Below are 13,509 nucleotides of genomic sequence, written 5' to 3'. Positions count from 1 at the left end.
AAGGATGCTGTGTCCATTGTTGATTCTTGTATCTGTTCTCTGTCTCATTGCATTTTATGAACACAAGCCTCACTACTTTTGCTTATTTGACTTGTCTAACATGTAAAAATGAACTCTTAAACCTCTTATTTGTTGATTAATTCTCAAGTCTAATGATAACATACTGTTGGAAATTTGTTAATCACTGCCACCAGCATTTCTCATCACAGCTCATTTGATGCTACCAACTGCTGTTCTGAATCTTGATTTTTGTTTTCTCTCTTCTGACCTTCAAGCATGCTTTTTTCCGATCGGGGCATCTACATTTTATAGAATTTTTAAAACTTCAGGTGAAGTAGAATATTTAGCTCTCTATGCTGGTCTCTGTGTAGTCATGTTTAAGTAATGAAATTTATCCCATTTATCACTACTTGTGCCATCAATTAATTTGTCCTCTTACAGATGTTTGATCCATTCAGGTAAAATGCCTTTGATTTAAACTTGTTACAATTTTTCCCTGACTTGATGTCTTTTTCAAATATGTTATTACTGTTAAGTGGATTTGTCCTTACCAAGGTCACTACATCAGCTTACTTTCTAAGCTGCACAGCTGCTAGCCACTCCAAGGTTCCAAGCACGCCAATCAATATGCCAATGCATTGACTTCAGGTTTTGTAAGTCGCTGCCACATACTGGCCTTGGAGATCTGTGTATCAGACTATTGCAGTATACTGTTCCGTGGTCTTGACTTTCCTCTTTAGATTTATAAATTTCCATTCACTTGGACCGTCTCCCTCTCTTCTTTTAGTTTGATGACCTATCTACAATCTAATTGTAAGATTCACCAGGAGAGAAGGTTATTCCCTGTCCACCTGCAGCGCAGGCCATTGAATCTAAGCTCCTCCTCTCCCCAGAGCTGCTTCCATGAACAGAAACTTTATGTATCCCAAACATTCTTTAAACTGTGCATTTAAGCTTCAACATGTTTGATCCTCTGCCGGTTTGTTTATGACAGAAGTGGTGATTTACGTTTGAAAACGCAGGACTTTTGTCAGACCACATTGGAATAATGTGTTCAGTTTTAGACCCCGTGACTAAAGAATGATGGACTGGCATTGGAGGTGATCCAGAAGAGGTTGATGAGAATGATCCTAGGGATAAAGAGCTTGTCATAAGGAGTGGTTGAGGATTCTGGGTCTGTATTCAGTGAGGTTTAGAAGGATGGAGGCAGATCATATCTGATTCTTTCAGAATACTGAGAGGCCTGGATATAGTAGTGTGGAGGTGCTGGTGTTGGACTGGGATGGACCCAGTCAGAAGTCTCACACCACCTGCTTACAGGGCCAACAGTTTTATTTGAAATCACAAGCTTTTAGAGTTCTGCTCCTTGGTCAGATGAAGACTTCACCTGACCAAAGGGTTTTTCTCAGAAAGGCAGAGGATGACCAAAGGAGCTTCTCACTCAACAGTCTTTAGTCCAACTGAATGTCAAACATTATCCAAAGCAAGAACTAGCTCTTAACTGTAAACCTAAGCATGTAATTTCCAGTAAATTAGACCAAGCAATTAGCTTAAGCGATCTGATTTTCAAGAAATGGCTTTCAAAATAATGTCCCAATGTGTCCCTTAAGTGGGTGCAGGTATAACCTCAGTTTTTGCACATGAACCACTAATCATAATCCTTTAAACTTCAATCTTAAAACAAAACTAACAAAGTTTCTTCATAACGATATCAATAAATAAGTATCAATAGCTTGCTTAGGATTAGTTAACATAAAACTAAGTCATGTTTGACTCTGTCATTAATGCTTCTGAGTGCTTTCAATTTTCTAGTTCTTGGAACAGTTGCGTGCAAATAGAAAGAACCTGAATCAGCTTCAGCTTCAAATGCTGGAACAGCTTGAGGGACAGTTTGCCTTGATGCGACAGCACCAGCAGCAGGTAAGAACATACACCACTATTCGGGAAAGGAATTTACATAATCACATGCATAGAACTGACCTCTTAATGCTGGTCAAGAAATGCCTACATACTGCAAGTCATAAGACTACTTGGTTGTCCAAAATAGGTTTATTATTCTAATGTTAACATTTGAGAAAATTTAAATGAAAAGCATAAAGCTTACTGTCTTCCCATTATTTTCATTCTTTGTCATGGTTTTGTGTTTTGAACTTTTTTGAACACCTAATGGTGATTGTAAGATGGTGACTTCACGACTGCTATCAGTGTTGCATGCTAGTCAGGATAGAAATAACGACGTATCAGATGAGCCTGTGGCTGGAGAGGTAGAGGGAAAGGGACAGTTTCATATTCCTGGAATACCGGGACCTCCTCTGGAGAAGGTGGGACCAATACTAGCTGGGTGGATTGTGCTTGGGCAGGATCAGAAATAACTGGGCAATTACATAGAGGCTTATGAAACTATATAAGGAGACAGAAAAGAGGGAAATCAGGATTAAAAACAAAGGAGAAAATGGGAAAAGGAAAAATGAAAGGGAGAGAATTTGAGCGCAAGAATCAAACAAGACTAAGAATGTTAAAGTCAAGGCTTATGACTTTGAGCCTTGATGCACAGGCATTCACAATAAAATGAATTAATTAATTGTGCAAGTAGCTATAAATTGGTGTGATATAGTTGGTATTGCAGAGACGGCTGCATGGTGACCAGAGATGGAAACTGAATATCCAGGAGAATTCAGTTTTGAGAAGGACAGACAAAGGAAAAATAAGTAAAGTGGCCAAAAACATTTTAACTGTTTCGTCTTTGGCTTTTTCACCTGTCTGTTAAGGTTCTAGGTCTTTACAGTTGTCTAGCTAACAGAATATTTGATATAGTTTAGATTTCCTCCCACTTTGCACTTTTACACAGAAATATGGATACATTATACTTGTAGTTAAAGCACTTCCATTGTATGTTGCCGGTTCTTGAGAATATGTTCCAAATTAAATTTATCAGCTGAACTAACTTGTGCAGTTTCAGGGCCTAATCTGTAGTGGCTACTGTGTATTATCTTTCAAAAAATGATGCTGCTTGTTTCCTTCCCATCCTTATTTTTCTAATATGTTAAGAAATTAAGCTGCACCTGTGGAATTTTTTTAAAGCTTGTCATTTTCAGTGACCCTAACAATTGAGTTTGAAGTGAATTACAGCTGTTTAATGCATTTTATTTACTTAAAATATTTTTGTGCAATGAAGGTGACGTAAAATCTGGAGTTTAAATTATTCACTTGGAATTTTTTTTGCTTTATTCAGATGAGACAGGCGACAGTTGCACAGGTACGGCCTACGGGAATTCCTAATGGGCCAACGCTTGGATCATCACTGCCTACAAACTCTATTTCTGGTCAGCAGCCTCACGTCACTCTAACCAGAGTGCCTGATCATGGTGTTCAGTCTGGAATCCGTCCTGTTCCTTCTGGACAGCTAATGGCTAATGGACCCTTTCCTGCTGAACCACCTAGAGGCCCAGTAACATGCAGCACTATGGGAATGCTGGGTAATACAGACACTATTTCTATAGGCAATAATCATGTAACAGGAAATGGAAGCAATGGAAATGTGCCTTACCTGCAGCAAAACGCACTAGCTCTACCTCATAACCGCACAAACCTGACCAGCAGCGCAGAGGAGCCGTGGAAAAACCAACTTGTTAACTCCACTCAGGTAAGTAGTTGCACCAGCAGTCTTAAAATTAAATCTTATTTTGTTTAGTTACTAATTTGAGGTAATCTCACTTGCTCTGAAAGGCTTGTATCTCTCAGTTTTACAGTGGCCCAGTTTTGTAAAGGCTTGACAAAGTTGTCAAGTTTTTTTTTTGAAGCTCGAACTAGTTGGATAGATGAAGGGAATGAAGGATGCCATGCCACTAGTTTATTAGGCTGAGAGTCATGAAGTTCAGGGTAGTACACAAGCACGAATGGAGCATTATTTAACAGACTGAATTTAGTCTATATTCTCTGGTATTAAGAAGAATGAGGTGATTTTATTGAAGTATATGCATTCTGAAGGGTTGTGGCAGGTAGATGTTGAGATAGGGAGTAATGGGGCTTTTATCAGACTGGGAGAGTAGGACCAGTGGAATGCAACTAGGATAAGTGCTGAGAGCTCAGCTGTTTACAAAGACACCAACAGTGTTGTGTTCAAGTTTGCTGATGATGCAAAACTAGGCAGGGATCTGAACTGAAGAAGGTGAAAACAGGCTTCAGAAGGATATATCCAGATTAAGTGAGTTGACAACAAAATGTCAGATGGAAAATAATGTGGAGATTCCTGAGGCACTGACTACGGTAGAAAGAATAAAAGCAGAATTCGGAGGACAGTTAATAGCCAGACGAAGCAAATAATTTGGAAGAAAATGGTATGTTGCCCTTTTGTTTTTGCAAGGGTACTGTATTGGAGAACAAGAATAAGGGAGTTTTGCTATAACAAAATGTAGAATTCTTGTGACAATGCACCTGAGTATTGTTTGCAGCTTTCCTTTCCATCTCAAAGAAATGATGTACCTTGCTTTGAAAGTGTCACAGTGAAGGATTGCTAAATTGATTCCTAAAAGGGTAATAAAATAGAATTAATTTACTTGAAATTCTCTGGCATTTAGGAAAATAAAGTGATTTTATTGAGGCTTGAGCATTCTAAGGATTTGACAGGTTAGACATGCAAATAATTTTTTTTCTGTGTGGGATATCCAGAAAGGTTGTTGGGGGTCATGTCAGATTAAGGAGTTTAATGTAAAGATGAGAAATTTGTTTGTTCAGACCAGTTGACAATCTGTTAAATTTTCTACTTCAGACAATTGTGGATGCTTCCTGGTTAAATATGTTAAAGACTGAAACAAGCTTTTAGATTTTTGGGATTCTACAGATTTAGGGACTGAGCGTGAAAAGGACTTGAGCCAGAAAATTAACAGTGATTATCTTGAATAGTGCTGCAGGTTCAGAGGAACATTTGCGTTGCTGCTCTTACTTCCTCATTTGATTTGTTATATTTGGGTAAAGTAACATTATTGAAGTACTATGTTTACTTAAATTTATACTGTAATACACAATAAAACTCATTGTCTTGTCGTAAATCTCCATTCATTTGCAATCTGTCATTCTAAAGTGGCTAGTACAATACTTAGCCACAGATTTTCTTTTACAGAAAAAAAATTTCTCTTGAATGGACAAAAGAATGTTTGTATTTTTTTGTTTAACCAAACTGACGTTTTCTGTGCAGCAGTATGTTGATCTTCATTCTTTGAAAGCAAATATTCTAGTTTGTAGAATGCCTTGAAAACAGTTTGAAATAGGACTTGGGAAGCTTCTCAAAAGGGATGGCAGTTTCTTCACTGACAGAACCTATTCATGCCTTTGTTACCAAGAGTTTTATTCTTCTGGCTGGCTTCGACTTTCCATTGCCCCATAAACTTGAGCTTATCTGAACCTCTGGTACTCATATCCTAACTCGCATTAATTCCTATTCACTTATCACTTCATTGTTACCCAATGACCTACATTGGAACCCAGTCCCCCAATATTCAATTTTAAAATTCTCGCCCTTACTTTCAGATTACTCATAACTTCCCCTTTCCATTGCTTTGTAACCTGAACCACAATTAGAACCTTCAGAGTTCTCTGCACTTCTCCAATTCTAATCTTTTAGACACCTTTTTTTAAAAGTGCACCATGCCCCAGGCTTGAAGTTTCAGAATTCACTCCCTAAACTTTCTCTTACTGCACTGTCTGTCTTTCTTCCTTAAAACCTGTAATCTTTGGTCAAACTTTAGGTCAGCTGTCTATCTCTGTGATTGTGTGTAATCTTTTGTTTGGTAATGCTGCTATGTAGTACTTTAGGGTGATAGACTAAATTCAATGCACTGCATAAATGAAAATTGTTGTCTCATTAATCTCTCTTTATGCTTGCAGCACAAATGTTTTGTTACCAGAATACGCCTTTAAATTTAGCCACCTAATTGTCCTGGAACAATAATACAGCTGGCCAGCCAGCGACACCCAGATCCCACAAAATGAATAAATAAAAAATATTGAAAATAGCACTGTACTGTGTTTGTAAAAACAATTGTCACAGTTCTGTAATCCTATTGACCTGTCAGAACCACTTTCTTTTTGCTGTGCAGTTTGGTTTGTGTAACTTGTTCATTTAATAAATTGGATGAGGAAGTAGAAGGGATACTTAGCATTCTGTCCAGCCATATGCATTTCGCACGGTCAGATTGGTTATAGGGAAAATGCAGCTTTTCTTTAATTCCACCATCTCCTGAGCTCTACATGTAAGCTAACTTCTCTCTGGGCCTCATCAAATGTTTCCTCTCCCTGGTACCATCTCTGCTTTAAAACCTGACATTATCAGCACCTTAATCCTTCCGCTCCAACACCCATCTCCAACCACTTCGTTAAATGTCAATGAATTTGTTCATGCCTCTCCATTCTATGCCAGACTTTTTCTGTGACTTAATTTAAACCTCTCCAATCCAGCTTTTTCCCTTCACTAAAGCAACCTCAAACAGATTTATTCCAGAACCCTCACCCCATCCCCCTCTCTGATGAAGGGTCTAGGCCCAAAACGTCAGCTTTTGTGCTCCTGAGATGCTGCTGGGCCTGCTGTGTTCATCCAGGCTCACATTTTGTTATCTCAGAAGACACGAATGGCTTGTTTGTGATTGAGTTGCACTATCCTTTGTCAACCGTAATAGATGACTCATTTGTTGAAAATTCAAGAGCTGCAGTGGTTCAAGAGACAGCTCACCACCGCTTTCTCAAGCGCTATGAGGAACGGGCAATAAATGTTGGCCAGCCAGTAAAGCCCACTTCCCACGAGCAAATTTTGAAACAGAAGGTGTCCGCCCTCCCTTAAGATCATGGAAGTGAAGTGTAGCTTTCCATGAAATTCAGTGTTAAGTTCAGGGTTGGATTCTTGATAATTTCCACCTGAAAAGCCAATGTCAGAGTTGAAATGCAGCGCTATACATGTGTAGCACTGTGCATTCCTAGCTTGCAGAGAAGTCTTTAAAGAAATTTATGGCACAGGCACAGTACAAGTGCCTCATTTATTCCAAGTGTGCAGGTAAAATACAGTAGTGTTTTTGTTTTAACTAATTACATCCACAACAGTTTTTAATTATTATAGGTACAAACAGCAGAAAAATTTAACTTTGTTTTCAAATATTTTAACTTCAATGACTGAGAAAAGAACTGTTTTAAAAGTTGACTTTTGATTGTAGGGCATGGACACAATGGTTGCAACTCTTAGAAGCCTTCTCACAGTGTCCCACTGATGATGTCATTGTGCAAATTGCATGAGCACATGAAAGATGCAATCATGTGAAATGCAACTAAGTAAGAAGTGTTAAAGCCATCAATGACACTGTATATGTGGCAAAAGCATATACAGAAGGAACAAACTTACAACATTTTTTTAAATGGAAAGAATTAAAACAAAGAGTTCATATTATTTTCTCCAAAACTTGTCAATATCAGTGGAACTGCTATCATATTGTTCCAATCTCCTATGTACCCAAATGTAACAACAACATTTGCACTTTGCTTTGAAGCTTGCAGCCTTTCCAAGCACTCGTGTTTGGTCATTTTCTTTTTATTATTTGCACCCTATGCAGTTGATGTGTCAGAGGCAGACATAGAGCCAATTTCCATATGCCACTGACACTATTCTGTCCCTTTGCACTGTATTTGTAAAGTATTTCTGTTGTCAGGCAACCGTTTCAAATTTTGGTCTTGTGAGAGATTTTAACCTTGTTTAAATTTGACATTGAATAGATTTTAGCTATCATCTTCATCCCATGTTCAACTCTGTTCTGTTGTCACTCATTCCGTTTTCTGTTTCCACTTGAGAGCCTGTTGGGCTAAACCACTCTTCCTGTATGATTTTTCTGGGTGGATCCTCATGCTCATCTTAAACTTGCTCATGTCTTCTGATGTTGCAAAGAAATAGCATGTTATCAAGGGAATTGCATGTAGATCTGTGAAGAAACTCGGGCATGATAGTAACATCAGTCTCAGCATTGAACACTTCTGCCTTATTACACAATTGAAGCCCTTAATAATACCATAACCCACTCCATACTGTGTGACTTTAATGCTTACTTTATTGACTTCCTATTCTTCGAATTCCATAAAGTTATTTTAGCCAGAATTCTGTTGCATGTATTTTGTCCTGCTTAACTATTATTTCATTTGGTAGTGACATCCATTCATCTGTCCAATTCTGTTCCCATCCTTAAACCTGCAACCATACACTCACTCACTCCCATCCTTGACTGAAGTTTTATTCCTTTCACTTTGGACATCTTGTGTAAGCTATTTCCTCCTTCCTGCCTTTCTCTTCTTTTTACCATTGTAAGCAGAGGCTTTAGATTAAAGTGTCTTGCTTTTCAAAGTTATCCTTCACAAAACTCACTTAATTTTCTGAACGAATCTCTTGATTTATCTCCAGTTAAGGTTGTGGTCACTGTTAGATTTACTTGTGATTTCTTTTTCTACCTTGAATTTCCACAGTCTTGAAGTGCTTGGATATGAATTTACATTAGAGGCACTAAAAATGGGGGGAGATTGTTGAGCTTCATTAAATAAGTGCTGTTTCTCTTTTTCAGGGGCTGAACAAAGGTCAGAGTTCACATTCGGCAGGCCCTAATGGTGAACGACCTCTCTCTTCCACTGGGCATTCCCAGCATTTCCAGGCAGCTGGCACTGGTATTCAGAATCAGGTTGGACATCCTGCCATGCCTAACAATTCACTAACAACACAGGGGGCTGCTCTCAATCACCTCTCCTCTTACACTGCTACCTCAGGTGGACAACAAGGCATTACCTTAACCAAAGAGAGCAAGCCTTCAGGAAGTGCATCAACGGTGCCTGAGACAACCAGGCATTCTGGAGGGACACCAAACAGCACTGCGAGCATTGAGGGACTTCCTAATCATGTCCATCAAGCTATAGCAAATGCTGTTTCAAGCTCAAGTCGTGGAGAGTCCAAGTCACCAGGTGTACTTAGTTCAGACAATCCTCAGCTCTCTGCCTTGTTGATGGGAAAACCTAATAATAATGGGGGTTCTGTGTCTTGTGATAAAATTAACAATATCCATCCAGCTGTTCACACCAAGTCGGAGAATTCAGTTGCCTCTTCACCATCTTCAGCCGTTTCTACTGCAACTCCATCTCCTAAATCCACTGAACAAACTACTGCTAACAGTGTTACCAGCCTTAACAGCCCTCAGAGTGGACTGGGACATACAGTCAATGGAAAAGGTGTAGGGGAGGACTCTCAAAGTCCCTGTAAAATGGACCCACCATTAACTGCTTACAAACCTAGTCCTCAACTTGCATCTTCAGCCTCTGTCTCTATATACCCCAGTTCATCAGAAGTGCTAAAGGCATGCAGGTAATTCTGTTTACTTAAAAAAAAATGCTGTCTTGAGTAATGAGGCTTTGTAAGAAAATGTTGAATATTACTGATACTGCTAAACTGATGATTTAGAACTGTCTAAAATTGCAAGTAGTGCAAGGAAAAACTCAGTATTAAGCTGAAACTGGATTTTATTTTCAATGTCAGTGTTGTTGCAATAGCCCAATTCAGCTTCATGCAGATTTGGTAGAGAAATAATTGTAATTACAGTAGGGGATAATGTAGTAAAAACCATTCCCTTTAATTTACAAATCTGCTACAAGATTATGGCTTATGACTTCATTTTTTTTGATTTGACAAACCTTAGTAGGTAATGAAAGCCTGTGAAGCTAGTGTTAGGGGTATTTAAACAAAAGTGTAGTTGCTGCCAAATGGGTTGTTTGCTCTAGCTCAGTTACTGACAGAACTACCTCTTCACAGGTTTGTCAGTGACTCTCAGTATTTTTGTGTTGTACGTTTTAGTTCTTTCGAGTCTCCCCAGACTCCCTCTCCTCCTCCTCCCCTTCATTAGCTTGACCTGTATCAGTGTATCAGCGTTATCATTGGTCAAGAAAACCATTACTTGCAATATGTGGAGGAACCAACTGGAGAGCAGGTTATCTTGGACAGGGTGCTGTGTAATGAAAACGGAATCTTTGCCAATCTAGCTGTGTGAGACCCCTTGGGGGAAAAGCAACCATAACATAATAGAATCTTTTTATCAAGATGGAGAGTGACGATATGGATTCGGAGACGAGGGTGCTGGACTTTATTGAAGGAAACTACAAGTGTATGAGGTGCGAGTTAGCCTTGATTGATTGGGGATGAGAGTGGATAGACAATGGCAAACATTCAAGGAACGCATGGGGGAACGGCAACAACTGTTCATTCCTGTCTAGTACAAAAGCAAAATGGGTAAGAGGGCCAATCCATGACTTACAAAAGAAATGAGATAGGATCCAATCCAAAGAAGAAGTTATGCATAAAGGCCAAGAAAAATAATAAATCTGAGGATTGAGAGCAGTTTCCAATTAGCAATGAAGGACCAAGGGGTTGATTAAGAAGGAGAGAATAGGGTAAGAAAATAAGCTTGCAGGGAATATAAAGACTGACACTAAGAGTTTCTATAGGTATGTGAACAGAAAGCAATTGGTAAAGACAAATGTAGTTTCCCTACGGACAGAAGTGGGGGAATGAATTATCAAGCAAACAAAATGCCTGTCCAACTCAATACATACTTTGGTTCTGTCGTCACAAAGCAGATCACAAGTCAGACATCAGAGTTGTTGGAGGATGCCAAAACATTAAAAGTATTCAAGAGGCAATTAACGATTATGGGGAGAAAGCAGGATTAGGCTGTTGGGTTGAACAATCAGCCATGATCATTAAGAATGGCAGAGCAGGCTTAAAGGGCCAAATGGCTGCCTCCTGCTCCTATCTTCTATGTTTCTATGTTAAGTAAAAGTCAAAGGGTTGTGGAAACCTGGAAAAGACCAGGAACTTGGAAAAGACCAGGAACTTGGAAAAGTTATGGAAATTTCCAAGAAAAGCCCATCAGGGATAAGACTTTTCTGACTTTGAACAGAGTTTCACCCTTTTCTAACGTCCATTTATTGCTTCATGATAGTTTGCTTTGCTTGACATATTTGGAATCTAGTATAGGTTTTGTTATTCATTGCAACCAGTGGCTGCTTTGGAGACTGCCATAATAGTAGCAGTTATTGATCAAAAAAGCTTATTAACTGGGGATGTGCTGCGCAGCAGGTGGGAACAATGGACACTCTCAGAGAGCAGCTATAATTGATTGAGTGATATGAGCCAGCTTCCCCAGTTCCTCCCTTTTTTTGCTTGCCTCATGGAAGCAGAGGAGTGTTTGTTGATGTCACTTGTAGATTTTTTGCTTTGGAGGCAGATGAGTGAGTGAGTAAGCCAGCAAGCAGAAGCAGAATACGCTAAACCAGATTAGGCAGAACAGGATCAAGTGCCTGGTGGAGGAGATGAAGTGATGCTGCATGTCTTTGGTTGAGATGTAATTGCCATCATTTTTTTTTGCATGAAACTCATTGAAATGTCTTTTTCATTCAACATGCGAAAGTATTTTATTTTACTGAAACTGCGGGAACTGTAAATTAAAGATATTTCATTTTGATACGGGTAGCTTCTCTTCTGACAGACCCAAATGAAACCATTTCATTTGAGTACATCCAGTTGCATTTTGAATACAGACTTCTTTCCATCCCATTTCACCGGGTTCCTCATTCTTTTATCGCTGTTCTTTTCCCCATGTTCTTTGGTTTTGTATGTGGCTTTCTTAGAAATTTTAATCCCATTTTCCAACACAGAGATTGCTGGAAAAGCTTAGCAGGCCTGGCAACATCCGTGGAGAGAAAGAAGATTTGATGTTTTGTGTCTGGTGACCTTTCTTCAGAAGACATAATGAGTTTTACCAGCAATTTCTGTTTTTGTTTCTTTCTTAAAAGCACCTGCTATTCTTTTGTTTATCTTTATTTTTCCATCATTTTCTTCAATCTCCACTGAGTGCAGAGTACACTAATTAAACTTTTAGCAGTCTTGTAGATAGAATCTTGTGCAACTCTACAAACCTTGTTTTAGCCTTCTAGTTTTTTTAATCACTAAAACAATTGAATTAAGAGCGTCGATGCTTTGGTATTATTTGGCCAATGTCAAGTTGTTATACACCTGTAATTCAGAAAACTTTTTTTTAAATGTGTATTTTCTCTGCACTGGGAGAAAGGAATTCTTGGATTTTTGCCATATGGTGAAGAAATAATTGATTGCACATTTGTACCTGAAGGGCTTCTAAGTAGACTGCAATTTATATACAGGTAGTTCTGCTAAAATGTGTGTTTCGTTAATGCAAGTTGGCTGTAACATGATTGATGAATAGTGGATGCCATTTGGATATCGTGAACTTTCTGCTGTACAGGTATACCAGCTTCTATGATGATTTATGGCATGCGGTCACACGAGAACACAACTGTCGCTTATAGGGTATCTGCTTGTACATTGTAAAACCCTTATCAAAGCAAAGATAAACAAATGAAAAAAAGTTTTCTATTAGAAATGGTGTATTACATTATGTGGGTAAATGTGTAAGCAATAAATAGATTGCATTTGTGCAGAATTTTTCTTCATCTTGCAACTTCGAAAACTTTTTAGGCGGGATCCACCAGGATTTGGGTACTAATGCCTGTTCTGAATGAGTAATGCATTTACAGAAATCTGAGTGGACCACTGTTTTGAGATTTTACTTGAAACCAATTGGAAATTAGCTTTTTTTTAATGCCTTTTCCTGCAGATCATTAATTCGAGACCACCTGTCAACCTGGGAACTTTTTGTTTACAACTGCTTTTTTTTAGGAATTCTGCATCAGGTTAACCTAGAATTGAAAGCTGTAATTTTCTCTTGTCAAAAAAAGTTATAACCTTTTCTTTGTAAAAAGCTATGGATTACTCGCTGATTAAAATGGCAACTGTTACAATTTTTATTTAAAATACATGGTTTTCAAAATGCTGTTTCAAACATTGAAATTAACGCAGCAAATAAAGACCAATCATATTTCAATTACAATAGTCCTTTAAGTTGGGTTATTAGCTGCTTGAGAAATATTAAACAGGAAAATTGAGACAAGTTTGATAGTCTGTATTTCATATTTGTATGAAATAGCAAAATGAGGACCTTACTCTGTACTTGATACAAATTACTGTAACATTGGTTAAATAACTGATTTTTTTAAACGGTAGGTGTGGATTTTTAAGTTAAACTGAATAGTTCTGCATTTCTACATTTTGCAATTTTTGTGCTTCAAGTTACCTTTTAAAAGATAGTTATTAAAGTATAGAAGTTGATGCGTGAATTTCAGGTGCTTACATACAGTCTGAAGTTGAATTGATAATGCAATGAAAGAAAATCTACTTTAATGAACTGCTTAACTGTATTTTGCAGCAAGAATACAATTTGAAACACCATTAATAATTGCCTGAAATATTCCCTGAAATTTAGAAAATGTCAGACTCATTAATGAAATGGACAGCTTGCTCGGTTAAATATATTTCGTATAGTTTTATAGCTGAATTTATCTTCAAGTCTTAAAAATAAATTATTCTATTCA

The 13,509-nt window shown here is 38.2% G+C and overlaps 1 protein-coding gene across 3 annotated transcripts in view; it reads left to right on the top strand.

Annotated features, from left to right (window-relative positions):
* Positions 1 to 13,509, top strand: part of kdm6a (lysine (K)-specific demethylase 6A) — a 221,999-nt gene that overhangs the window by 163,249 nt on the left and 45,241 nt on the right. For all 3 annotated transcript variants that reach the window (XM_048540308.1, XM_048540307.1, XM_048540309.2), the window contains 3 exons: positions 1,813 to 1,920; positions 3,233 to 3,643; positions 8,586 to 9,373. In XM_048540308.1, coding sequence (XP_048396265.1) covers positions 1,813 to 1,920; positions 3,233 to 3,643; positions 8,586 to 9,373 — 1,307 coding nt within the window. The remainder of the gene's footprint in view (positions 1 to 1,812; positions 1,921 to 3,232; positions 3,644 to 8,585; positions 9,374 to 13,509) is intronic.

This window comes from Stegostoma tigrinum, chromosome 12, assembly GCF_030684315.1.
Source record: "Stegostoma tigrinum isolate sSteTig4 chromosome 12, sSteTig4.hap1, whole genome shotgun sequence".
Classification (NCBI taxonomy): domain Eukaryota; kingdom Metazoa; phylum Chordata; class Chondrichthyes; order Orectolobiformes; family Stegostomatidae; genus Stegostoma; species Stegostoma tigrinum.
Note: the sequence above shows the minus strand (reverse complement) of the source record. Positions and strands in the feature narration are given on the sequence as shown.